This window comes from Ctenopharyngodon idella, chromosome 16 (assembly GCF_019924925.1).
Source record: "Ctenopharyngodon idella isolate HZGC_01 chromosome 16, HZGC01, whole genome shotgun sequence".
Taxonomy (NCBI): domain Eukaryota; kingdom Metazoa; phylum Chordata; class Actinopteri; order Cypriniformes; family Xenocyprididae; genus Ctenopharyngodon; species Ctenopharyngodon idella.
Genome location: NC_067235.1, coordinates 28,663,248 through 28,689,966, shown reverse-complemented (window position 1 = coordinate 28,689,966; position 26,719 = coordinate 28,663,248). Strand labels below are relative to the sequence as shown.

At 34.7% G+C, this 26,719-nt stretch overlaps 1 protein-coding gene across 2 annotated transcripts; it reads right to left on the bottom strand.

Annotated features, from left to right (window-relative positions):
• Positions 1–209: 209 nt before the first annotated feature.
• Positions 210–26,719, bottom strand: si:dkey-122a22.2 (uncharacterized). 2 transcript variants are annotated; one of them, XM_051866242.1, is made up of 11 exons: positions 26,536–26,719; positions 25,822–25,981; positions 25,665–25,736; positions 25,493–25,569; positions 23,384–23,484; positions 20,592–20,708; positions 20,051–20,125; positions 7,208–7,346; positions 2,125–2,207; positions 737–839; positions 210–635 (listed from the first exon to the last, which is right to left on the bottom strand). In XM_051866242.1, the coding sequence occupies exons 1-11, from the start codon at positions 26,596–26,598 to the stop codon at positions 468–470; spliced, it is 1,158 nt and encodes a 385-aa protein (XP_051722202.1). In that variant the 5' UTR covers positions 26,599–26,719; the 3' UTR covers positions 210–467. The 2 variants fall into 2 exon arrangements, with proteins under 2 accessions (XP_051722202.1, XP_051722203.1); XM_051866243.1 differs by having other exon boundaries at positions 743–839; positions 26,536–26,716.

Below are 26,719 nucleotides of genomic sequence, written 5' to 3'. Positions count from 1 at the left end.
GGGGGAGAATTGACATTTTAAAAAGTTTGTCATTCACCATGGTGATTCTCATAAATTAATAATCAACATCCTACGATAATGAGAATCTGGAGTACAAATTTGGGCAATATGTCAAAAAAAATTAATGTTAAAAACAGACCTGTTTTCGAAGCAAATATAATTTCCAATGTCTTTTAAGGTGAAATATGACAGACATATTCTTGATAGGCTTCATTAAATTCAACTTTAATTCAACTGCATTCATAATAAAAAAGGCATTTTGACAAAAAAAGTACAGAGGCAGTTTGTCTTCAGCAAAAAGTACAGTCCCTCAACAAACAAACTACACAGATTTCTGTTTCCTTTGTAAGCAGAAATATGATGCTGTTATTTGGCCTCTTGCATTATAGAAGAGAGTATGTGACAGCTGCAGGGATGTAACTGTTATTGAACTGTTGTTATTAGAGAGGCTGCATTTCTGAAGCATCTCACTGCCTCTGTTGGTTGGACTGTCTTTGTGACACAAGCTTATGCAAATGTTTGATAACCGAGGATGGATTTTTGTAGATCATGTGACGATCCGCCCCACGAATTTGAATGTGATTGGCACTGGGATAAGAGCGCTCCAAAAACTTGCTCTGAAGTTCAGCAACCACCTGACGTGGAGAGATGACAGTTAATGAGACGTTCAGCAAAGGATTTGCCTCTGATTAAAACTAGCTAAAGTTCAGAAGTGAAGGTAGAAAGTGGGACTGACACTCACTTGGTTGAGATCTGAAGGAAGCTGATCATCAAACGATTCCCCAGTGATCACATGCACAGATGTCTTGCTAGAGAGAGGCTTATATCTGGAGATCTCCCTAAAAAGTCAAGGACATTCAAACAGCAGCGTAAATTATGCCACTGCACACTTCAGACTAGAAACTAATGTTAAGATTTTTTTTTACCTATACTATGTCTACATTTTACTCAAGTTATTGTTAATAATAATTCACAGTGAACATAATGAATGATAATAAATGAATATTATTAGACTGCAGCAATAATACATTGTTGCAGTCCAATAATATTCTTTATTACTGTTTAAAAAAAAAACATTTTTAAAAATCAGGTCTGTATATTGGTTATCAGAAATTATTATTATTAATAATAATGAACACTTTTACATGGTGTTTGAACATAAATGTGTCAGAAATGTGTGTGGGTCATTGAAGAATAAGGTTTGTAAAAGTGTAAAAAAAAAAAAAAAACATAATGGAGATATAATTCATTTTAAAGTTTCATTAAATGTTAACAATGAGATTATGTGGTTTTTTTATAATCAATTAACACTGTTTTTGTCATTTTTTACAAGATGGACAAAATTTGTCACCAAAAAAAGTAATTCGGTTTAACCAAAATTTCGGTTTTACTGAATGACACTTTTGATTATACCGAATGACGATATTTTCAAACAATGCAAACAGACTGATATCTAACTAAATGTTGTGCTTTTGGCTGTATCAACAAACACGACGCGTTTCTCCATTCCACTGTGCAACTTTTCCATTGCTTTTCTATGTAAATGCGCTAGACGAACGCATTTGACCGTTGCGCTTGTGTCTCACATCTTTTACAGCATCTCGCGCAGGAAACTGTACTATAAATGCATTGCTCAAGTTAAAAGAAATTTAACTTTTAAAAAAAATAAGTCTCGACACCATACTTTTCCACTGCCCACATCTTGCATTTTTAGACGGAAAGACGTGTTGTGTATGGATGGCCCCGAATGGAAAAAAGAAAAAAAACGCAAGGTCCATCTAGTGCGTTTACATAGAAAATAATGAAAAAACGCGTTCTATGGAAACGGCCGCATACTGTTTCTCCTGTTTTGTTGTTGGCAGAGTACCTGAGGCATGAGCTGTAAAGACCCCGCCCTCTTCTGGAAAGGGGGGGCGGGAAGCTGCAGCTCATTTGCATTTAAAGATACACACACAAAAACTGTGTGTTTTTGCTTCCACCCAAAAAGGGGCATTTTGGCATGCTATAATAAATTATCTGTAGGGCATTATGAGCTGAAACTTCACAGACACATTCTAGGAACACCTAAGACTTATATTACATCTTGTAAAAAGAGGCATAATAGGTCTAAAATTAAAGTCTTACCTGACTTGAGATGCACTCTCATTGAGAAAGAAATGCTCGTCTACTGCAGCGCTCTGGTGGGCAGGGTTACACAGGAGATATTTCTGACAGGAGAAAAAAAAAACAAGCATTAATTTTTATAAACACTATTCTCTATGCAAAACACACAAGTCAAAATAAACATTCAAATCTCATTTAATAGCTGAGACAAATCCATTTACATAGACATATATTATGCCAGGACAGTGTTCAAGATGTTCAAATATTTCATTGTTACTCTTTGGTCATTATAATAGGCATGCAGATGTAAAACTCTCTTGGTGACCTCGGACAGACACACTTGAAAGCGTCAAGTCACCACTTGAGTCAATAGCACGAGCTGAGCAGACCCTCTCATGAAGAACAATCCTCCATTCTGAGAGACAGAGCAGTCAAATTAAATGTCGACAAGCATTTCAAGGGCCACAATTCCTCTATGTTAAACATGAAAGCACCATGTAACCACTAATTGCTATTTGATTGTCTGTGTTTTTGTGTAAAGGAGTCTTATAAGTGAATACAGTGTAAGCATCGACAACACCTTTTACTTTATTTCTCTAAATAATGTGATTTGTAGTTGTTACATCCGTTGAAGAGTCACTATGGGCAACAGCAAGACTTGATACTGGGTGTCTAGGCTGAAATACTTGAAACACACGGACATGAAGTTGATGTGACATGTTACACTGCATTTTGCTATTTTTATAATTATAATGCATGCAATTGTATTAGCTAAGAGACAGAATATTTGTATTTTAAAAATGGAAGAAAATTAAAAAAAAAAAAAAAAAAATTCAGCAAGAACATTAAATTGATCAGTGTCAGTAAAGACATTAATAATCTTGCAAAATATTTCAACTAAATGCTGTTCTTTTAAAACATTCTATTCATCAAAGAATCATGAAAAAATGCATCAAAAATATTAAGCAGCACAACTGTTTTCAACATTGATTAATAAAAAATGTTTCTTGAGCAGCAAATCAGCATATTGGAATGCTTTTTGAAGGATCATGTGACACTAAAGACTGGAGTAATGATGCTGAAAATTCAGCTTTGATCACAGGAATAAATTACATTTTAGAATTAATTAAAGAAATTATGGAAGCTTGTTTCCACAATGAAATAAAAATTGCGACTTTTTATCTCATAATTCTGACTTTTTTTCTCAGAATTGCGAGATATAAAGTCAGAATTACGAGTTATAAAGTCAGAATTGCGAGATATAGTCAGAATTGCGTGATATAGTCAGAATTGCGAGATATAAAGTCAGAATTGAGTGTTATAAAGTCAGAATTGCGAGTTATAAAGTCAGAATTGCTAGTTATAAAGTCAGAATTGCATGTTATAAAGTCAGAATTGAGAGTTATAAAGTCAGTATTGCTAGTTATAAAGTCAGAATTGCATGTTATAAAGTCAGAATTGAGTGTTATAAAGTCAGTATTGCTAGTTATAAAGTCAGAATTGCTAGTTATAAAGTCAGAATTGCATGTTATAAAGTCAGAATTGAGAGTTATAAAGTCAGTATTGCTAGTTATAAAGTCAGAATTGCATGTTATAAAGTCAGAATTGAGTGTTATAAAGTCAGTATTGCGAGTTACAAAGTCAGAATTGCGTGTTATAAAGTCAGAATTGCATGTTATAAAGTCAGAATTGAGAGTTACAAAGTCGGAATTGCATGATATAAAGTCAGAATCGAGAGTTATAAAGTCGGAATTGAGAGTTATAAAGTCAGAATTGCATGTTATAAAGTCAGAATTGAGAGTTATAAAGTCAGAATTGAGAGTTATAAAGTCAGAATTGAGAGTTATAAAGTCAGAATTGCATGTTATAAAGTCAGAATTGAGTGTTATAAAGTCAGTATTGCGAGTTACAAAGTCAGAATTGCGTGTTATAAAGTCAGACTTGCATGTTATAAAGTCAGAATTGAGAGTTACAAAGTCGGAATTGCATGATATAAAGTCAGAATTGCGAGTTACAAAGTCAGAATTGCGTGTTATAAAGTCAGAATCGAGAGTTATAAAGTCGGAATTGCATGTTATAAAGTCAGAATTGAGAGTTATAAAGTCAGAATTGCATGATATAAAGTCAGAATTGCGAGATATAAAGTCAGAATTGCGTAATCTAAAGTCAGTATTGCGAGTTACAAAGTCAGAATTGCATGTTATAAAGTCAGAATTGCGAGATATAAAGTCAGAATTGCGTAATCTAAAGTCAGTATTGCGAGTTACAAAGTCAGAATTGCGTGTTATAAAGTCAGAATTGCATGATATAAAGTCAGAACTGCATGTTAAAGTCAGAATTGCGTGATATAAAGTCAGAATTGCGAGTTTATATCATGCAATTCTGACTTCATAACTCAAAATTGTTAGAAAAAAAGTCAGTTGTGAGATATAAAGTCAGAATTGCGTGATAAAAACTCGCAAATGCGAGAAAACGTCAGAATTTCGACTATATCTCGCAATTCTGACTTTATAACAATTCTGACATTATGATTTGCAATTTTGAGTTTATATCTCGCAATTCTGAGAATTGTGAGATGCAAACTCACAATTGCAAGAAAAAAAAGTCAGAATTGTGAGATAAAAAGTCGCAATTACCTTTTTTTTTTTTTTTTTTTTTTTTAATTTAGTGGCAGAAACAAGCTTCCATAAGAATGTATAATTCATTACTGGAATCATGCATATATTCTTTTCTTTCAATAAATACAAACCATAAATTGAGCATGTAATAAACTAAGATATTAAATAATTACAGTGCAGTCTGATTATTTATGAGTTCAACCACAGTGGTTCAACCACAACACAAATAAAAAAATACTATGGAAGTCAATGGGGTCCATCAACTGTTTGGTTACTGACATTCTTCAAAATATCTTCTTTTGTGTTCAGCAGAAGAAAGAAATTCATACAGGTTTGGAACAACTTGAGGGTGAGTAAATGACAGAATGTTCATTTTTGGGTGAACTATCCCTTTAACATACACCTGGACCTGATACACTTTGATTTATACATCCATACTATAACTGTAACGTAAAAAAAAAAACGTGCCGTGGACGCATTACGCTCAACCAGCCTTCTGCATTTACGCCAACAACACAAGCAAAGTTGTTTTTGTCTCTAGCAAACACTCAGATATTTAAAGCTCGTTTATTTTGTTTTGTTTTGTTGAAATCTACCGTTACAAAGAAACATATTGCTTTCGTTTTATGCTTCTAATCTTTCCAGGACAAATGAGACAGAGGTCTTAAAAACACTGTGTCTGTTTTTATGCAGATAGAGAGGAAGGATGGGCATGTATGAAATAAAGAAAAAAAAAACGCACCTAGTCATCACCACCGTCCTGTTGTGCATTAATTATTTCAACCTCCTTATAAAGGCAAAACATTCCTCTAAATCACCTCCTCCGTTCCTCAGGTCAACCTTCGATTCATGTCGTAAATGGGAATCTGTAGCTTTTTGAGGGGAAGAGGGGCCATTCAAAATTCTAATAAATGTTGTGCATATTCGTGGCCGCATGTTAACGTGCATGAAATTGGGTGGAACTGGAGCGAAGAAAGCGGCCTCGTACCTTGACTGCACGCGGCTGTTTTGCATCGTGACCCGAGAAACCCTGTCTGAAGGCGTTTCAGAAAGGATCCGCGTCAGTCTCTGTCTGCAGCCTCTCACATTCACACAGTCCGGGAAAGTTGTTCATCTTAGACAACTGATCATTAAACTGCTTCTCTTGTTCTCCAGAAATCCTGCCCCGAATGTCAACTAGCTCATAGACGCAACTGTAATTTACGCAACAGCGCCACCAAGTGGCCATGTTGTAAGAACGGTGTTTCCCAACCTTTTTTTTTTTTTCTTTTTTTTTCTCACAGCACCATCAGTAAGAATCAACTGCCCATTCAACAGCAACAAGAAGTTAGTTGAAATCCAAAATAAATAAATTAAAAATAGTATGTTTTTTGGATGGTGGCATGTAATTATCAGAAGACAATGTCATTTTTACTAATGTCCAGTAATCTGGAGTCTTTATATATACAAAAGTGTCTGAAACTCACATTGTCTTGCTTTATTTAAAAAATAATTGAATGCAATAACATGCCAAAAATTTAATTTGCACTTCAAACAGGTATCCTGAACACTGCTGTCAGCCTTAAATACAAAATAAATCATTAAATTAACACAACTATTTAATTTTTTAATCGTTTCATAGCTAATTGGGGTTTTTTTTAACCTGTAATTTCTTTTTATAGTTTTATAAAGTAAAACCAAATGTAGTTATTTCAGAACTTCTAAGAAAATCATAAAGTCAATCAATTAATATTTTGACAGCTAATATGTATTTTTTTGTTGTTTTAAGTTTTAAGTAATTTCTTGTTTTATAGGTTTAACAAGTAAAACCAAAAGTAGTTATTTCAAAACTTTTGGGAGGATTAGCTTGTTAAATGAAATTCGCTTGTTTACTTTTGCTCTTTATTATTATTGCTTGGGTTTTTATTGATGTATGGTTTTATCTATGTATTGTTTATTTTGTGTACAGCGTTTTGAGAAGCTGCTTTTAAATGAGCTTTTTAAAATAGTTTATTATTATTATTGTTATTATTATTATTATTAATCATATTTCATTATTTAATCTATTGACAGCAAGCTTTTTTTTTAAGTTGAGATTTCTTTTTATAGTTTTAACAAATAAAAACAAAAATAGTTATTTAATTATTTGAATCTATTGGCAGATATTGTGTATTTTTTAAGTTATCATTTTGTTTTATAGGTTTAACAAATAATAGCAAAGCAGTTATTTCAGAACCTGAAAAAAACAAGAAATTTATCAATTAATCTACTGACAGCAACTATGTATTTTTATTTTAAGTTTTAGTTCATTTATTTTCATAGGTTTAGCAAGTAAAGTACTCTTTGGAGCTTGTTTAAGTGCCCTTTAAGGTATTTATACCACTGGTTGGGAATCACTGCAGTGGCATCATAAACTTTAGTTGTTTATTTACTCACTGATCTGCTTAAAAGACACGATTAGCCATCAAACAAAATGAGCCAGGCTCAGATGGACCCTGTGGACTGACCTGTCTCTGCAGGATTTCTCCTGAGACATCATCTCCCTGAATGACCGGCTTCAACACGCCCAGAATTATGAGCAGACGACTCAAACCTGCGGCTGCAGAGAACTGCATCATCTGCAGGAATGGGACGAGGTGAGAGTACCTGTCAACATACACAAACATAAGATTACAATTCACTTACTGTGACCTTCAGAACTTTGACCCATACCAAAAAGACCATATGTGACCCTGGACAACAAAACCAGTCATATAAGTTTATAAATCAGCTGAAAGCCGAATAAATAAGCTTTCCATTGATGTATGGTTTGTTAGGATAGGACAATATTTGGCCGAGATACAACTATTTGAAAATCTGGAATCTGAGGGTGCAAAAAAATCTAAATATTGAGAAAATCGCCTTTAAAGTTGTCCAAATGAAGTCCTTAGCAATGCATATCCACTCACAAAAATAAATTTTTGATATATTTAAGGTAGGAAATTTACAAAATATCTTCACAGAATATGATCTTTACTTAATGATTTTTGGCATAAAAGAAAAATCAATAATTTTGACCCATAATATGTATTGTTGACTATTGCTACAAATATACCCATGCGACTTATGACTGGTTTTGTGGTCCAGGGTCACATATATTGAAACTAAGCAACAAAAATAGTTTAATTCTAAGGGTCACAGTGAGGATGTTAAACCCCAGAACATTAGACCCCGAGCTGCAGCAGTGCCGTATGAATCAGTGACAGGCGTCTCCTGTGATGAACTGCATTAATTGAGCGGTCATTACCAGCGCATGAAGGACTAAATGACTCCTCGCTGTGCAGTCGAATGCATCACAATGACAGCTCATTTATGAAGAATGAATCAATGACACAGAAACACTGATCAACACTCTTGTGAAGAATATTTAGACACATCACAGAACACTTCATTCACGCCAACACACACTCATATGATAGAACACTTCTGCTGATGCTCTGGAAGTTGTTAGAGCATTGCTTGATGGTTGTTAAGGAGCTGCTATAGTATTCTGGGTGGTTACTGACTGATTCAAGTCAAAATAAGTCTCTATTCTGGTCTCTAGACATGGCTCAGGTCCCTCTTATGGAAGCTTGTTTCCGCCACCAAGTAAAAAATAAAAAGGTAATTGCGACTATTTATCTCACAATTCTGACTTTTTTTCCTCACAATTACAAGTTTACATCTCTCAATTCTGACTTCTTTTCACAGAATTACAAGATATAAAGTCGCAATTGTGAGAAATAAAGTTAGAATTGTGAGTTATAATGTCAGAATTGCGAGATACTGTATAAACTAACAATTACGGGAAATAAAGTCAGAATTGCGAATTTATATCGCTGACTTTATAACTCACAATTCTGACTTTATATCTCGCAATTCTGACCTTATAACTCGCAATTCTGACATTATATATTACGCAATTCTGACTTTATAACTCGCAATTCTGACTTTATATCTCGCAATTCTGAGTTTTTAACTCGCAATTCTGAGTTTTTAACTCGCAATTCTGACTTTATATCTTGCAATTCTGACTTTATAACATGCAATTCTGACTTTATATCTCGCGATTCTGACTTTATATCACGCAATTGTGGCTACATCTTGCAATTCTGACTTTATAACTCGCAATTGTGAGTTTATATCTCGCAGTTCTGAGTTTATATCTCACAATTTTGACATATCTCGCAATTCTGAAGAAAAAAAGTAAATTCACACCAGCAATAAATCTAGTTAGTCTGATCGCTTAGAAAAAAATAATGCTTTTCCTCAAGAAGACCCACATGAGTTCAGGTACCAATCATTTTCAAGAGCAAGACTGTGACTAAACATAACAAAATTCTACAAAAATAAAATGCAAACTTTACAAAAGTTTTAGGGAATGTTTTGTGCATGCAACCTTTATTAAATCTCTTCAAACAACAAACAGGCATTGTCATTGTTAAAAAAAAAAAATAAATAAATAAATACAAATAATAAAAAATAAAATATATAAAAGCAAATTAAATTAAACTTAAGGGGGTTAATAAATTATATTGCAAGTCATTGAGTTAAGGCATTCCTTATTTCAGCTACTTTAAAGGGTTAGTTCACCCAAAAATGAAAATTGTCATCATTTACTCACCCTCAAGTTGTTCCAAACCTGTATGAGTTTCTTTCGTCTGTTGAACTAAAAAGAAGATATTCTGAAGAATGTCAGTAACCAGACAGTTGACGGTAGCCATTGACTTCCATAGTAGGAAAAAAAGTCAATGGCTACCGTCAACTGTTCGGTTACCAACATTCTTTGAAATATCTTCTTTTGTGTTCAGCAGAAGAAAGAAACTCATACAGGTTTGGAACAACATGAGGGTGAGTAAATGATGACAACATTTTCATTTTTGGGTGAACTATCCCTTTAAGGATTGAAATGAATTTTTTAAGCATTTTTAAATACCACAAAACTTGGAGCAACTTTAACAAATCTAGGCATTTGTGTAGATAAAACTTACTTATAATCAAAATATTATTACACAAAAATTCAACCTACTCGCTCCTGAGTTAGCGGTAAAGTCAGTGAATCATTCAGAACTGTTACTGAGTTCACAACTGACTCCCAGACTGAACCATGAGTCATTTTTCGGTTATGTCTAACTTATATCATTCTTTTTTTCCAACGGTTTGTTCATATTATGCACCCAAAAGTCATTTGGACCCTAAATGTTTCTTTAGGAAACACTGCAGTATGAGTTATGCACCTCAGTTTAATAGCATTAGGGGTTTGTTCAAATAGGCTAATAATGATGTTTTCCTTAGCAAGAATTACAAAAAATGGTCCAAAACTGCTCTTCAACAATGCAGGGTGCAGACAAGTTATACTGAAATTCCCCAGGAAAAAAAAAAACATCCAACCGCTCGACCTTCCCTCAAAAGTTTAGCATCGAAAGTTAAAGACTGAGAGTTTGAGCTCATCTTTTTAAATATTCCTTCCCATGTCATTTTAGCCCTTTTTCTTCAAACCGTTCTTCCTTGACACTTTTCATCTGTCAGCATTTCCCCCAAAACACGGCCCATATCGAGCCTGACAATTTGATTCGGAGTCAAATCAGTCCGTTCGCTCTGACATTTTATTTCCACCTGTCCTATTCTCTCCATTTCGTCATTCTATCAATTCCTTCGGTGCTAATTCTGCCCGGTAGGTCTGGATTATGCGCAGGAAGGCATGCGTGTCAAAGGGAAATTTAGCGAGGGTAAAGACAGCCCAGATAGGAGGATGAATTAAACAGATAACAGCAGGCAGACGGAGTGAGGAAGTCGTGTCAAGCAAAACGCCTCACCAATGTTGGTCATTTTCTGTTCCGTTCTCTCTCTCTCTCCTCCCCCCCTCCTTAAGCATGACAGAAAACTATCTAAATGAATAAAAAAGTGATGAAATGACTTTGGTGCCGTGGACTTTCTGCTCTTTGACTTCCCATCTGGATTAGTGCAGGCTGAATGGAGTCTGTTTCTTTTGTAAGAACCAACACATGAGTCTGTCTGAATGTTTCTCTCTCTTTGACACACACACATTCTGTACTTGATAAGAGCCATCTGAATTTGCATGGCAAATTATGTCCTGTACGACCACTTGAGCTGCCCAGATGGACGGCTTAACACAAAGGAGAGACAAGGTTATGACAAATAGATTATTCAACTGACTATTTACTTTTGCTTGATTCAAACTGATATGACGGCATAGACTGCCGGCCTAATATAAAGTATTTCCTTCTGTTCATTTTTTTTGGATTTCACAGTTTGATTTGTCTGAAATAGACATTTTTACATTGCAAAAGCAGTGCTATTTAACTGAACAAAACCTTACAACCTATTTATGAATGTTAAAAATGAAATGTGTTATTCTGAATCACTAACATCACCAGATGAATTTGCAAAGACAATCCTGAACTTTTCATATTGGTTGGACAAACAGATTTGGAATTTTTTTTTACAAAAAAAAAAAAAAAAAAAAAACACTATTCTTAAATGTTTAGGTGTTTAAAGGATTATGAAAGATGAAAATACAACTTGCATTTTAGGTAATTAAACTAGGTATTGGGGTGTATTTCCCTGCTGAAAAATAGAAACATCTTAAACCAGGCTAGACTTGTTTGCTGGTCTGTGGCTTGGAGACCAGCTAAAGATCAGCTTGGCCAGTTTCAGAGACCACATTAAACTAGCTTAAAGATCAGAAATAAATCTGGGCTGGTTTCATTTTTTCAGCAGGGTTTATTGTGCTTATTTTGTGATTTCTACATTATTTTATTGTGTTAGAAGTATCTAGAGTCAATATAGAAAGAGAAGATGGAGAAAACACAAAAACGTTGTCCCAGGGCCCATGAATTTAAGCGACCACCATGACTACACTGTCAGTAAGCAACTTATTTGATTCTTCCCTGTCTCATGACTCACAAGTATGATAATGTTAGAGTTTAGTATTCATTCGGGAGCCAATTCAAAAACTGTCCATTTCAATAAATCAACTCAAAACTCAATTCAATAGGGCTACTTGTTGGCTTCATCACTCAAAAATGCTCACATATGGCATTTTTCTTGTATTAAAAATTTGTCAAAAACATGTGAAGGTAAATATTGCCATTTAATACTTTGTATTGTTATTATCATCTATAAAAATGCTTTAAAATAATTTGTCCTTGAAAAAAAAAAAAATGTTCAAAAACATGCACTGATTATATTTAACTAAATTTTTACTTTTAAGTTTCAGCATTAAATATTTTTATTACAGCCGTCTGGTTGAAATAATGCTTCCTCTGATCCTATATATATATATATTTAAAAGAAAATGCACAAATCATCTAGATAACAGCTAGAGTTGAGCCTTAATGTCAGCGATATCTGTGTACAAAGCCATACACACAGAAACTCATAAAAGTTGTGAGGTCATTCTCAGTGCAGTCAGTAGGGGGCAGTCATGTCTCACTGTGATACACTGTGTGTGAAGAATGGCTGTAAACACAGCAAGGATAATGTGGCCTTACTTCATTACTGATGACTGAATGCAGTTACTTCAGCACAAGAAACTCTAATTACTGCTAATTGTCATTATTGGAGCCAGACCCATTTAATTCCAGAGGACCTCTCTCCTACTACAGAAGAAACGAAAGAAAATGTTAGACATGGCCAACAATATGACTTTCATACACATGTATGAAGTCACACTTATTCAGACGACTTGATTGACTGCCTGATTGAATTTTTCCATTGACTTTTGTCTTTCAGAGGTGTCTGTGATGAAGGTGTCTGACTGTGCAGTCTTCATCGATCATCTTGCACCTCAGACCTGCCGCAGCCTGCTCAGCTTTGCAGGGTCTCGTACCGCTTTAGCCCTTCTAAAGGTGCATTCACACTAACAACAGTTTAATCACTGGATGTCGGAAAGCTGCTGTGCTGTTGGTTGCAAGTAGGCATTCCCACTAGATTACACTGTCCAACACTACCAGGCGACGAATCACATGAGCTCCACTGTCTTCACTTACATTAGTAGCTGGGAATGTTTTCCAATCACTTTGCCTCTGCAAATGAGTGAACGCCACTTACTTCACTCAGTCCACAGTTTTAAAGTCATTAAACACAATAAGAGCTGTTTTTCCTGACAGGAAGCTCCAAGTACAGCCAATAAACAAGAGCCTTTAACAACCTGGAAGACTCTAATGCCATCTGGCAAAAGGTGCTATGGTCTGATGAGACCAAAACTGACCTTTTTGGATTGCACTCCAAGCAAACACAGCACACCACCCAAAACACACTATACCTACTGTGAAGCATGGTGGTGGCAGCATTATACAGGTGCTGGTCATATAATTAGAATATCATCAAAAAGTTGATTTATTTCACTAATTCCATTCAAAAAGTGAAACTTGTATATTATATTCATTCATTACACACAGACTGATATATTTCAAATGTTTATTTCTTTTAATTTTGATGATTATAACTGACAACTAAGGAAAATCCCAAATTCAATATCTCAGAAAATTAAAATATTACTTAAGACCAATACAAAGAAAGGATTTTTAGAAATCTTGGCTAACTGAAAAGTATGAACATGAAAAGTATGAGCATGTACAGCACTCAATACTTAGCTGGGGCTCCTTTTGCCTGAATTACTGCAGCAATGCGGCGTGGCATGGAGTCGATCAGTCTGTGGCACTGCTCAGGTGTTATAAGAGCCCAGGTTGCTCTGATAGTGGCCTTCAGCTCTTCTGCATTGTTGGGTCTGGCATATCGCATCTTCCTCTTCACAATACCCCATAGATTTTCTATGGGGTTAAGGTCAGGCGAGTTTGCTGGCCAATTAAGAACAGGGATACCATGGTCCTTAAACCAGGTACTGGTAGCTTTGGCACTGTGTGCAGGTGCCAAGTCCTGTTGGAAAATGAAATCTGCATCTCCATAAAGTTGGTCAGCAGCAGGAAGCCTGAAGTGCTCTAAAACTTCCTGGTATACGGCTGCGTTGACCTTGGACCTCAGAAAATACAGTGGACCAACACCAGCAGATGACATGGCACCCTAAACCATCACTGACTGTGGAAACTTTACACTGGACCTCAAGCAACGTGGATTGTGTGCCTCTCCTCTCTTCCTCCAGACTCTGGGACCCTGATTTCCAAAGGAAATGCAAAAATTTACTTTCATCAGAGAACATAACTTTGGACCACTCAGCAGCAGTCCAGTCCTTTTTGTCTTTAGCCCAGGCGAGACGCTTCTGACGCTGTCTGTTGTTCAAGAGTGGCTTGACACAAGGAATGCGACAGCTGAAACCCATGTCTTGCATACGTCTGTGCGTAGTGGTTCTTGAAGCACTGACTCCAGCTGCAGTCCACTCTTTGTGAATCTCCCCCACATTTTTGAATGGGTTTTGTTTCACAATCCTCTCCAGGGTGCGGTTATCCCTATTGCTTGTACACTTTTTTTCTACCACATCTTTTCCTTCCCTTCGCCTCTCTATTAATGTGCTTGGACACAGAGCTCTGTGAACAGCCAGCCTCTTTTGCAATGACCTTTTGTGTCTTGCCCTCCTTGTGCAAGGTGTCAATGGTTGTCTTTTGGACAACTGTCAAGTCAGCAGTCTTCCCCATCATTGTGTAGCCTACAGAACTAGACTGAGAGACCATATTCTAATTTTCTGAGATACTGAATTTGGGATTTTCCTTAGTTGTCAGTTATAATCATCAAAATTAAAAGAAATAAACATTTGAAATATATCAGTCTGTGTGTAATGAATGAATACAATATACAAGTTTCACTTTTTGAATTGAATTAGTAAAAATTAATCAACTTTTTGATGATATTCTAATTATATGACCAGCACCTGTATGTTGTGGGGGTGTTTCTCTTCAGTGGGGACTGGGCAGGATTGAAGGGAAAATGGATACTGCCAAGTACATCCAAATTCCTGAGGAAAACTTGCATCCCTCTGCTAGACAGCTGAAGATGGGCAGGTCATTCACCTTCCAACACGACAATGATCCTAAACATACCGCCAAAGGAACAACGCAATGGCTTAAGGTTAGTAAGGTGAATGTCCTTGAGTGGCCAAGTCAGAGCCCTGACTTAAATCCGACCTTAAATCTTAAATCCAATAGAAAATCTGTGGATGGACTTGAAGAGAGCAGTCCATTGTCACTCACCAGGCAATTTGACTGAACTTGAGCAATTCTGCAAGGAAGAATGGGCATATTCCCCAATCTAGGTGTGCAAAGCTAGTACAGACATATCCAAAAAGATTAATGGCTGTAAGTAAAGCAAAAGGTGGCTCTACGAAGTATTAAATCAGGGGACTGATGACTTTTCCAACCCTGTTATTCTAGTTTTTCAGTTTTTTTTTTTTTTTTTAAATTAATTTTCAGAACTTTTGCCTTTTGCCTTTTTCTTTTTATTCAGGCTGTGTGACAAATAAAGCAACTATTTCAAAGGAATATGATGATTTTCTATAGGCACTGTATATATGTGGTCCTGGTAAACCCTACATTATGGGAACAATAAGGATGGCACACAAGGATGGCTATACCAGAAATATTTGACCTTGTGGGGATATTTTTTGGTCGCCGTGAGGAAAACAGAGTATAAATCATATAGAAAGATGTTTTTTGAAAAGGCAGAAAGTTTTATGTGATGGGTAGGTTTAAGGGTAGGGTTAGAGGATAGAATATACAGTTTATGCAGCATAAAACAATTTGTCTATGGAAAGTCCCCATAAAACATGGAAACCAAATGTGTGAGCATGTGTGTAGAAATATTAACACTTCCAGATTGTTCAACGGCTCCAGCATCAGCCACAGAAATGCTTTATTTTGCAGTTTGATAGATGGGATGCACAGACAGAGAAGACTTTATCTTGGGGAAATCCCTCTCGAGAGAGACTTTGAAAGTTGACAATTCTGACATGTTTACGTGTAAATGCCAGCGTGGGGTTTTCTGACAGCTGCTTCTGTTCCTTCAAAAGCAAAAACACAGTCTGTACTGTGTAAACCTCACAGGAACTTAATTCAGCTGTTTTTTTTGTTTTTCGTTTTTGTCACCACAGCAAAAAAAAAAAAAAAAATGTAGAGAAAAAGGCCAAAAAAGACCATCTGTTCGCAACCAACCATATTCTGATATGACTAGCAAACCCAGCTAAAATCAGTGTTTTGCAATGGTAGCTGGTTTGTTGCTGGTTCAAGATGGTCTACTAGTTGCTAACCCAGTTAGTTGACCACCTAAACTGTTCCCAAATTCATTTTATGTTGATTTTAGCTGGATTTTCCAGGATGGGTAGATTCAAATTATGTCACCTCTGAAGTGCCAGATGATTATTCATGATCTGATAATTTCCCTGACCACACATCAGAGTTCAGACCCCATGAGAGCTGGGACATTCTTGTTCTCCAGCAATGGGGATTGACTCTTTTTTTTTTTTTTTTTCAGATATAACAGAACTCATTTCAGAGTGAGGCAGCGGTAATGAGACGCCCTTTTGATGTGGAAATCCTGCTGGCATGGGGAAGACGCTGATACCGTCTCCGCTGTCATCCTCAGGTGCAGCGGCTCTCCCTATTGGACACCGGCAGTTTATCTCTTAGTCGCCACACGAGGCTTCTTGAAAGGATGGAGACAGCAATTACGCAGACTTGTGACCCAATTAAAATGATTCAAAAGAATACAGAGCCACTCCAGTCAGCAAAACAAAGAGTCTTTTTAGTTTGAGTTTACACCTCATGTAATGGCCTCTCATCGCTCAAAGAATTAACGGCTGCTTTTGACACACCTTGGAGACACTTAGTAACATAAAACGAATCAGTAAGCAGGAAATGGAGCTAGAAAGTTATGCTAGTCAAAAAGTCCTAAAGGAATATGTACAAGATTCCAGAATTTGAATCATAATATGCAACCAATACTATACTACCAATACTACTAATCCTCTAAGAATTCAATAAGATAATAATGAAAAAAAAATCTAGATATCTTATATCTAAATATACCTGATACTGTATAATATCTTTAATCTACTAGTCTTGCTTTAGGACAGTTAAAGGAGCTATAAGAGTTTTAAAATCTTGAGATACACCCAGAAATGGGCAGTTTCTCCTATTGGGAAACTTACAGTCCTATTGGGAGCTACAAAAGTTGTTCTAAAGTTTGGGGTCAGTAAGATTTTTTTAATGCTTTTGAAACATTAAATGCTCAGCAAGGCTATATTTATTTGATCAAAAAATGCATTTTAAAAAAGTAATATTGTGAAATATTATTACAATTTAAAATACCTGTTTTCTATTTTAATATATTTTAAAATTATTAAAAATTTATTCCTGTAATGTCAAAGCTAAATTTTCAGCAGAAATATTTCAGTCTTCAGTGCCACATGATCCTTCAGAAATCATTCTAATATGCTGATTTGCTGCTCAAGAAACATTTCTTATTATCATCAATGTTAAAAACAGTTGTGCTGCTTAATATATTTGTGAAAAATGTGATACTTTTTTTCTGGATTTTTAGAACAGCATTTATTTGAAATTAAAATCTTTTGTAACATTTTAAAAGTCTTTACTCTCACTTTTGACCTATTTAATGTGTCCTTGCTGAATAAATTATTAATTCCTTTAAAAAAAATAAATAAATAAAAAGTAAAAGTACATTGTAGAAAATTTCAAGGATTATTCCAGCCTGCAAAGCTGTTCTAAAATAAAAAGAGTATGCCATATTTTATATTGCACAGCTATCACATAATCTCAAGCAGAAGTACTTAATACATCTTCAGCATCTTAAATTTAAACCAGCAGCACTTATGATTTAAGTACGATCAGTAATAAAACATGTGATACGGATATTAACTTAAGCCCTGAGTTAATATCCACAACATTTAATTCACTGTGTCCTAAGTAATTGGATTGCATGTACACCGTCTTGCACTCAATAGGTTGAGCATCTATTAATCAAAGCATAATTGCGCACATTTCCCAGATAAATGGCGCTGCTTCACGTCCAGTCATGTACAAATGAGTCAATCCGGGCATATTCATTTCTTATCTAGCTGAACTCATTCGAGTCGCATAATGGCGATAAATAATAGAGGTAGGAGTTTATGAAATGGGATATTCTGAGAAGGAAGAAGAGCCTTTTAAAGCTGTGCAGAAGGGATCTCTGAGGAACTGTGATCATGTCCCTGCTAAATGACTCCAATAGCAGGTAGAATGAGGCCAGGAAATGCGACTCTATTTCTTACTGACTTCCACTGAAATTGAATAGCTTCAGCATGCTTAACTATGGACATAAACTGCAACTAGCTGTAAATACCCATGTAATTGGAGCTGTACGTGGCTGTGTTAATATTTAATGAGTGCTTATATGGGCTGTATATTAGTGTCGATGAGCAGCTCAGATTTTTCAGGACTAAACAGAGAATTTGTTGTGAGACTTGCTCCTTTCAGCTCTGACAAAAGACACTGTAAATGTAAACAGTACGGGAGTAATTATTTCCTTTTACAATGATTCAATTCGAATCTTTACAGAAAAAAAAAATCATAAATGTGGTCACATTTGGTTCAATATAATTGGGACAATTTACTATTTTCAAAAAAAATTGTTGAAGACTAAGACAAATTGAAGTTGAAGACAAATAACATGGATTTTAGGTTAAAATACATATGAATGTACAAAGGAAAATTTATTTTTAAAAGAAAAAATATGCTGCAATAACATGAATTATCAGGTTTTGTACAAACTTATGGAGTTTATTTCGAAAGTAAATACTAAGAAACTCTGAAATATTAATATCATTATATATATATATATATATATATATATATATTTTATTTAAAAAAAACAAAGACATAAAAAACACCTTGACAAAGGCTACTAGCCGAAACGTTAGTGAATAAACAAGCCTATATGCTTCAGTGAGTGTGCAGTTGTTTCCCTTTAACTAAAAAACAAAGATACGACATCCAGAGTATGAAAGTTAGTAAAACTAGATCTCTTTTATCAAATCCAAAAGGTTTTAATTATATTTTGCTACATATAAAGGTATTTTAAAGGTTTTGAAGTGTCAAAAGGTCATTCGGTTTAACCGTCCAAAGGCCAATACAGCCATTTCATTTGTGATAAAAATATCTACAAATGTAATAAATGTATATATTTTTTATTCTGGCATGATTTTATAACATCATATATCAACATAGTGCAATATGGTATTAAAATTATGTGTAGAAGTCGTTGCTTTGTTATGAGAAAGAATGTCCAGAAAAATGAATTTCATTGATGTCATTCAGAGTAACCAATATAAAGGGACCAATTTGGATCAAGTTATGCGGTCAATATCATGTGACAGGATGTGACATCATTCAGACACCTGCAAAGGACCACATGGTCGTAAAGCAAAGTAACTAACTCTCTCTTAACTATTTGAAAAATTCATGTTTTCACTGAAATATCAGGTCATTCATTACAACCGCTATAAAACATGGAAAATGTTGTAATATTTTAAAAACTAAAAGTAAAATGTTTGATTGTCCTTTTGCTAGCTAGCTAGATATCAGCCTGTTTGCACTGATTGAAAATATCATCATTCGGCATATTCAAAGGTGTCATTCGGTAAAACCGAAATTTTGGTTAAACCGAATGACTTTTTTGGTGACAAATTTTGTCCATCTTGTAAAAAATGACAAAAGCAGTGTTAATTGATTATAAAAACCACATAATCTCATTGTTAACACTTAATAAAACTTCAAAATTAATTATATCTCCATTATGTTTTTTTAAACTTTATTTCTTATTCGTCAATGACCCATATATGTACATATATATTGAAAAATATTAATATGAATATTTCAGAGTGTATGTTATATTGGAATGCAAATTTGATATTTATATAATATTAATAATTCATAAGCTCTATTCGGACTTAATTGTTTCTCATGTGGACGTCTGTAAAAATAAATTTGCATGGCATCTCAGTGATAAAACTATAAATAAATAAATAAATAAATATAAATAAATTCATATTTAATGTAGTAATAATAGCCCATTTATTATTTATTTAAATATATATATATATATATATATATATATATACACATATATACACATATATATATATATATATATATATATATATATATATATATAATGTGTTGATACAGCTACAGTCTGCATGCCTTTCATGGAAATCAACCTCTGAATGGCTTACTTAAAGTTCGAGAAAGCATTTTAACATCCTAAAAAATGGCACACTTCACATTTATATCTGCCTCTGGCTCTCAGCATTAGGATGGAGCTGGTATATGTGCCTCACACACTCTCTCTCTCAGCTGATGACTCACCAAAACTGCTGCCACTTCTCCTCTTCAAAGACATCCTCTGGGATCGGATCGATCAGCACCAGGTCAGACACTTCCCTGAAGAGACAGAGAGACAGAGTGAAAAGACCACACAGAAGATGCTCCAAGAGCTCAGATGAGACCTCACACACACCGAGTGAGCTCATCCTGTAACCAGGGAGAAATGAACAGTGTCTATCGAGTGAGATGAATGGGCTCAGAGCCGCAGAAGGGACAATATTTTCAGTCCTTGGGCGCTACAGGGCTGACACAGCTGAATTATATATGGGTCTTAAAGCCGCACATCAGAGCAGATGAAATGTTAAATCTGTCAGATGGAGGGTTGGATGAGTGCGTGCCGAAAGGTCGGTCCCATTCTGCCCTAATGGATCTTTTGCTCATGGTAGGTATAAATGCCTGGAAGAAAAACCTGTTAGGCCTATACAACACTATACTGAACATGCAATTCTGTGGTGGTATCAAACTTCCTGACATGTTCAGATATAACTGACTGATTGTTTCCATACAGAACGAGGTGACTTACGTGTCATGGATGTGGCTGTAGAACCTGCCATTGAGTGTGCCCAGCTCAGAGCCAATCAGAATGAAGGGTGTGGCTATATCTGCAGCCTTGACCAATCGATGAAGGTCATCCACCATCCTGAAGGATAAAAGCGGAGAGATACAGGTCAGGAATGAGTGCAGGTTTGTGCGAGTGAAGTCTAGACATGACTCATCTGACAGTTCATTAATCACCAGGACACACATGTCCGTTCACCTCCAGACAGGACGCCCACTGTCCCAGACTCCTGCTCAAATTTTAAGGCGGTCAGTGATGTTATGTGAAGGACAAACTGACCTCAAACCAGAGGTTGACATACTAAACTAATAAGCGCTGTGTACCATGAGACTCTAATGGGTTTTATTTCTGACATCCTCATTAACTAAAAGGTCATGAAGATTCAGTGAGCGCTGAGTGACTTACTGACTTATGTCTTTGAGATCTGCAGGGCGCAAGAAATTGGTCAAGAAAAACTAGAGACTGACCGACATTGCTTTTTCAGACTGCTATCAGTACAGATTCCTTCTCTGTTTAATTTTCTGATAAACAATATAAAGATCTAATATTTAATATTTGTTTTATTCCTGTTTTTGGAATAATGATAATACTAATAATAACAATTATTATTATTATTATTAGTATTATTATTATTATTATTATTATTAATTCTAATGATAGCAATTATAATTATAATAACATTTATTTATTTATTTATTTATTAGTTATAATAATAATAACAATTTTTGGAATAATGATAATAGTAATAATAATTATTATGATTATTATTATTATTATTACTATTATTATTATTATTATTATTATTATTAATAATAATTATAATTGCTATCATTAGAATTAAAACAATATTTATTTATTTATTTATTTATTTATTAGTTGTTATTATTATTATTATAATTATAATAATTTTTGGAATAATGATAATAGCAATAATAATTAATAATAATAATAATAATAATATTACAACAACAACAACAATTTTGGGAATAAGGATAATAGTAAAAAATAATTACTATGATGATGATGATTATTATTATTATTAAAAACAATTATAATAATAATAATAATAATTATTATTATTATTATTATTGTTGTTGTTGTTATTTATTCTAATTATGGCAATTATAAGAACAATTAGTATTTATTTAGTTATAATAATAATAATGATAATAATAACTAATAACAATTATTATAATTATTTACTTATTATAACTATTATAAGAATAACACCAGCAATTACCACTTATTTATTTATTAGTTGTTGTTGTTATTATTATTATTATTATTATTGCTGTTTTTTATGCCGTGTTATTTATGCAAACATTGTTTTTCAATCAAGTGATCACAAATTTATTTTCATGTTTGTTTTGGACTACGTCTAATAATTAAGTACGTCTAAGTAATTAAGTATTTCTGGTGTTAAGTTCAAATTCAGTTGAAAATTGTTATTCATTATAAAAATATTTAGTATGGTAGTATGCAGAGTCAATAAGTCTAAGAACAAAACAACATGTCCTTCTCAAAAAAAGGAAACTTAGTATTTACTGTTGACTTTCCTTTAACAGCAAATCAAATCCAAATGAAAAGTTTTCAATAAAGAACAAAAGGGACGATCATCAAAATATTTTCGCTCCCAGCTTATTGAACTTTAGTTAAATTAATATCTTGCCTTGAAGCTTGTTGTCCGCCTGCTTTTAGAGGCCAGACGGAAGAGAAAAAAAGACCACTGATAACCAACTACCCTGTCCTCTCTCTACACATCACTTATTGCACGAAGAAATGCAACATGTTACAATGTCAACAGCAACAAGATAAGAGTGACTCCACATGTAGGATGAAAAAACCTGAAGGCAGGACATCTTGTTGCCAGAGGACAAGGACAAAGACATCTCTCTCCTACAGCGTTGATTGAAAAGTAGAGCGGGACATTGTCAAGGACATAAGACTGCAGAAACTGTTAATGTGTATCAGGGCTGTTTCTTTGTTTTCAGATTTACTACACAATATAACCATACAATGTGTATGTACTGTGGGCAAGTACACTACAGTACAATTTTTTTTTTTTTAAGAAATATGTACTTTTGATCTATTTAATGCATCATTGCTGAATAAAAGTGACAGTAAAGACATCTAAAATGTTACAAAAGTTTTATACTTCAAATAAATGCTGTTCTTTTCAATTTTCTATTCAGTACAACTGCTTTTAACATTGATAATAATAAAAAATTATTTTTGAGCAGCAAATCTGCATATTAAAATGATTTCTGAAGGATCATGTGACACTGAAGACTGGAGTAATGATGCTGAAAATTCAGCTTTGACATCACAGGAATAAATTACATTTTAAAATGTATTAAAATAGAAAACAGTTATTTTAAATTGTAATAATATTTCACAATATTTTACTGTATTTTTGATCAAATAAACGAGAACATTAAAAAATAAATATTTCTGTTCCCAAACATTTGAACTGTAGTGTATATATAATTAGAAAAGTATAAGACTCATATAAGTATAAGTATAAGTGTCAATATTTGACCACTCTTACAAAATAAAAATTTTATAGTGATGCCAATTTCATGAATTGTGTCTGGAGGTCAACTCATTTATGAACCATGGTGGAGGAACACAATTTCCCGGAATGCTATAATTCATCTTATCAAATTTCAATGCCAATGAAGTTATTTGGAAAAAATGCAAAGGACATTTTTTTGGTGCTGTTACACCTTTAACTTCAGACTAAGACACTTTCATACCTTCCAGTGGTTGATAATCCCCACACTTTCTCTGTGCCTGTAGTTTCATTCTGCAGGGTTCTTCGGCTAAAACCCAGACCGACTCTGTCATAGGTGCACACCTGAGAAAAAACAGATCATAGATCATCAAGTGTCATGAAAATGAGAGCAGAAGAAACCAATTGATACAACTGATAAATTCTTTAGGAAACTTAATCTACAAATAAAGTGTGCATTAAAATCACTGCAAAATTTACAGTCACATAATTTTCAAAGTCATCAGTTCATCTTTATCATCAATCATCGCAAATGTTTGTAATGCAGTCAGTGTAAGGCAGGCCATCGGCAGGAATCTCCAGCACTCCACATCAGTATTTTTGTGATGATTAATCAAGGTCTGACAGCTTGTCACAGAAAAGCTTCACTACCTCACTGCCTTACCTTACTAGAGTAATACAGGAGCACATGCATTGAAAGCTGAAATCATGTAACTTTGCTGGAGATGAAGAAAAATCAATAATGTCTTTATGGCCTTTATTGTCTCTTTGGACTCAAATCAATGAAAACTCTGGTGCTGCCTTGTTTATTTAATGTTGTACATGACAGCAGTGAAAGGCTTTCTCTTATCATCTCGTTAATGAAAGAGATTGCATTATATCATTCTAAACAGAATATATGTGTTTTTTGTTTTGGAAAAGCATACATAAAACTTCCCTACTACCTAACAGATATCACTGAAATAGGAGTTGTGAGCTTGTGAATTATGCAGTATGTGACGAGAACAAGACAATAAAGTCATAGTCAACACAGCAAGCATTGATCAGTTGTGCTTGTCCTTGTTAACAGCAAGAAGAAACTAACATACAGTATATATGTCATTCAATTCTCATATAAATTACTCAATTATTGAATCAGTGAAATCGATTGGTAAATCATACACAAGAGTCATTGGGTCTCATTCACATAAGAATTTTAAAACTGTATGAATATTCTCACAAACAAAACATGATACACCAATAACTTTTGTACTAAAATTTATTCTAAGTATATGAAAAAAGCACACACATACTGTACTCAAAAAATTACATACTCTGGGTGGACATATGTAAGGAATTAATTGACGACGGGCCGTTGAATTCTTAGAAAATAATGCACAACCCGAAGAGGTAATGCGGCCACGACGTGAAGCAGTCCGTTACACCTCTGGTCCGTTAAACCTCTTGTGTGCATTATTTTCTAAGAATTCAATGGCCCGGAGTCAATTATTCCACCTATACTACGGTTACCACACCTCAAGACGCTGTTCCGATGTTGTATTTCAAGTCATTTGTCAGGTTTTTGTCCTTAGCTGTGTGGGACTAATTTCTTACGCATCTCATCCCAAGCCTCCATTGCTAATTCCAAAAAGTAATTTCAGAACTAGTAACGAATGCTTGAGCCTTGAGAAAGAGAGAGAATAAGCATATGTGAACCTACCTGAGTCTGTGCGTCTCTCACGGCAGCAGTGTCTCTACTAATAGCGAAACTATAAGTTTATCTCAAGAACCGCACAGTTATTACCTCGCTGGTGAGTCATGTATCTTAAGTTGCTAAACTATTTTCCTCTGATTAATTCGTCAGAGCAGCGCTGACAAAATGTTTCTGTGCGAGTGTGTGTCCGTACTATACAGTATGTGTGTACGTTTGAAAGAGAGAGAGAGAGTGCGAGAGAGTATGAGCTTTCAGGACACAATAAAGCATATTTTGTGACAAAAATCATGACAATAATTTGTCGTTTTCATCCTATTGTTTACTATATTTATTTGCTTGGTCGGCGTGGGTTTTGTTTCTTTTGCGGTTGTTGGCTGTAGGACCTATTGAAATAACTGAAATCATTTGGCGAAGTGATATGGAACTGTAATGCGGTCAAGACCTGCCTAAAGTATAGCCATGCGTTTCCCTGAAAATAACTGCACACCTTGGAACGTTGGTCAACCAATCAGATTCGAGCATTCAACAGCCCTGTAGTATAAAATTGTGTTAACCCTCTAGTGTTGTTCGGTCATTTTAGGCAGAAAAAAAAAAACGAAAATATACATTTATACGTTTTCAAACGTCCAGTACTCATGCTGGAAGTTTGTTTAAACTGACCTTTGTTGATAATGAAAGACTCTCTTGGACATGGTACCAAATATCTGAAGACATTCCTGCTGGAGCATCAAGAACAACTGAAACACAAATGAAACATCACTTTCACTGTGCACAAATGACAATAAAAAAGATCAGATTTTTCATTTTTGAATGAACTTTTAATTTAACCTACTAACTGGTCTTCCATATCCTTTGCACAACATATGGATCTGTTGGCCAAGGCCGATATCAATCAGCTGAGCACCTGCAAGTAGAAAGAAATATTAAAACTTAAGTTGCCAAACTGCACATGATCCTAAAGTCTTCCTGAAGAGATGATGAGGTCTCACCTGTGGGTGACAGCACCTGTCCCTCTCTCTGCAGTGAGGCGTAGTTCAGGAAAGCTGGAGTGAAGATGATGAAGAGCAGAACCTTCATCCAGAAGGATACAACAGCCCAGCAACTCCTCTGAGAGACAGTCACATGAGGAACAGCAGAGTCCTCGGATGTCTGTGGGTGGGAAGATTACATGACACAAAGTGGTGACAACATTGTCCAGGGACAGGGTATACTCCAATGCACTTTTAATGCAGTTTTTAGGCCTGATACACCAATAAATTGACCATTTTGAGATTTTCTGCATCACCTGATAACCCTTCTATCAGTTTCAAAATCTAACAGCCATGGCAACATTCATTTTCGTTTAATTTTTGCAAATATGCAACCACAGTTTCTAATTATTACATCTTAATTTCTTTATTATTATTATTCATTATTATTTATTACTTATTATGTATGTTTATTATTATTATTGTTAAGAATAAAATATATGAAAGTCATACAAAGCAGTGTATTTACAAGAAAAAAAGGTTACAAATACTAATACCATGATTCTTTGATTTACACCATTGCGATAGTATTCAAAGGGTACTTCAAAATATACCATGGTAATACCAAAGTACAGAAACATCGCGTTACCATGGCACCATGTCCAAAAAAAACCTTTGGTACTACAGTAAAAACACATCAGCCCATGAGTTAAAGGGTTCACTGTGTTTCATCACCTTCTTTTTATCAGGTTTGACACTGTCCCCATCTTCTCGTCCGTTTGTCTTTCTGCGCAACATCTTCTGATAGTTTTTCACTCACATGAAAGATAACATATTACATTTGTATGAATGGAGCGTCAAATACAGCATGGAGACACTTCCGCATTGACGGGGACCCATGAGGAGCCAAACGCGTTTC

What these genes read in the sequence shown, in the direction of transcription:
- si:dkey-122a22.2 (XM_051866242.1), bottom strand. Translation starts at nt 26,598, where the DNA reads ATGTTGCGCAGAAAGACAAACGGACGAGAAGATGGGGACAGTGTCAAA. An exon ending in AGGATATGGAAGACCAGTTA is followed by an intron (nt 25,570 to 25,664) that starts GTAGGTTAAATT and finishes TTTGTGTTTCAG; the next exon opens with TTGTTCTTGATGCTCCAGCA. An exon ending in GAGAAATCCTGCAGAGACAG is followed by an intron (nt 2,208 to 7,207) that starts GTCAGTCCACAG and finishes TTCTCCTGTCAG; the next exon opens with AAATATCTCCTGTGTAACCC.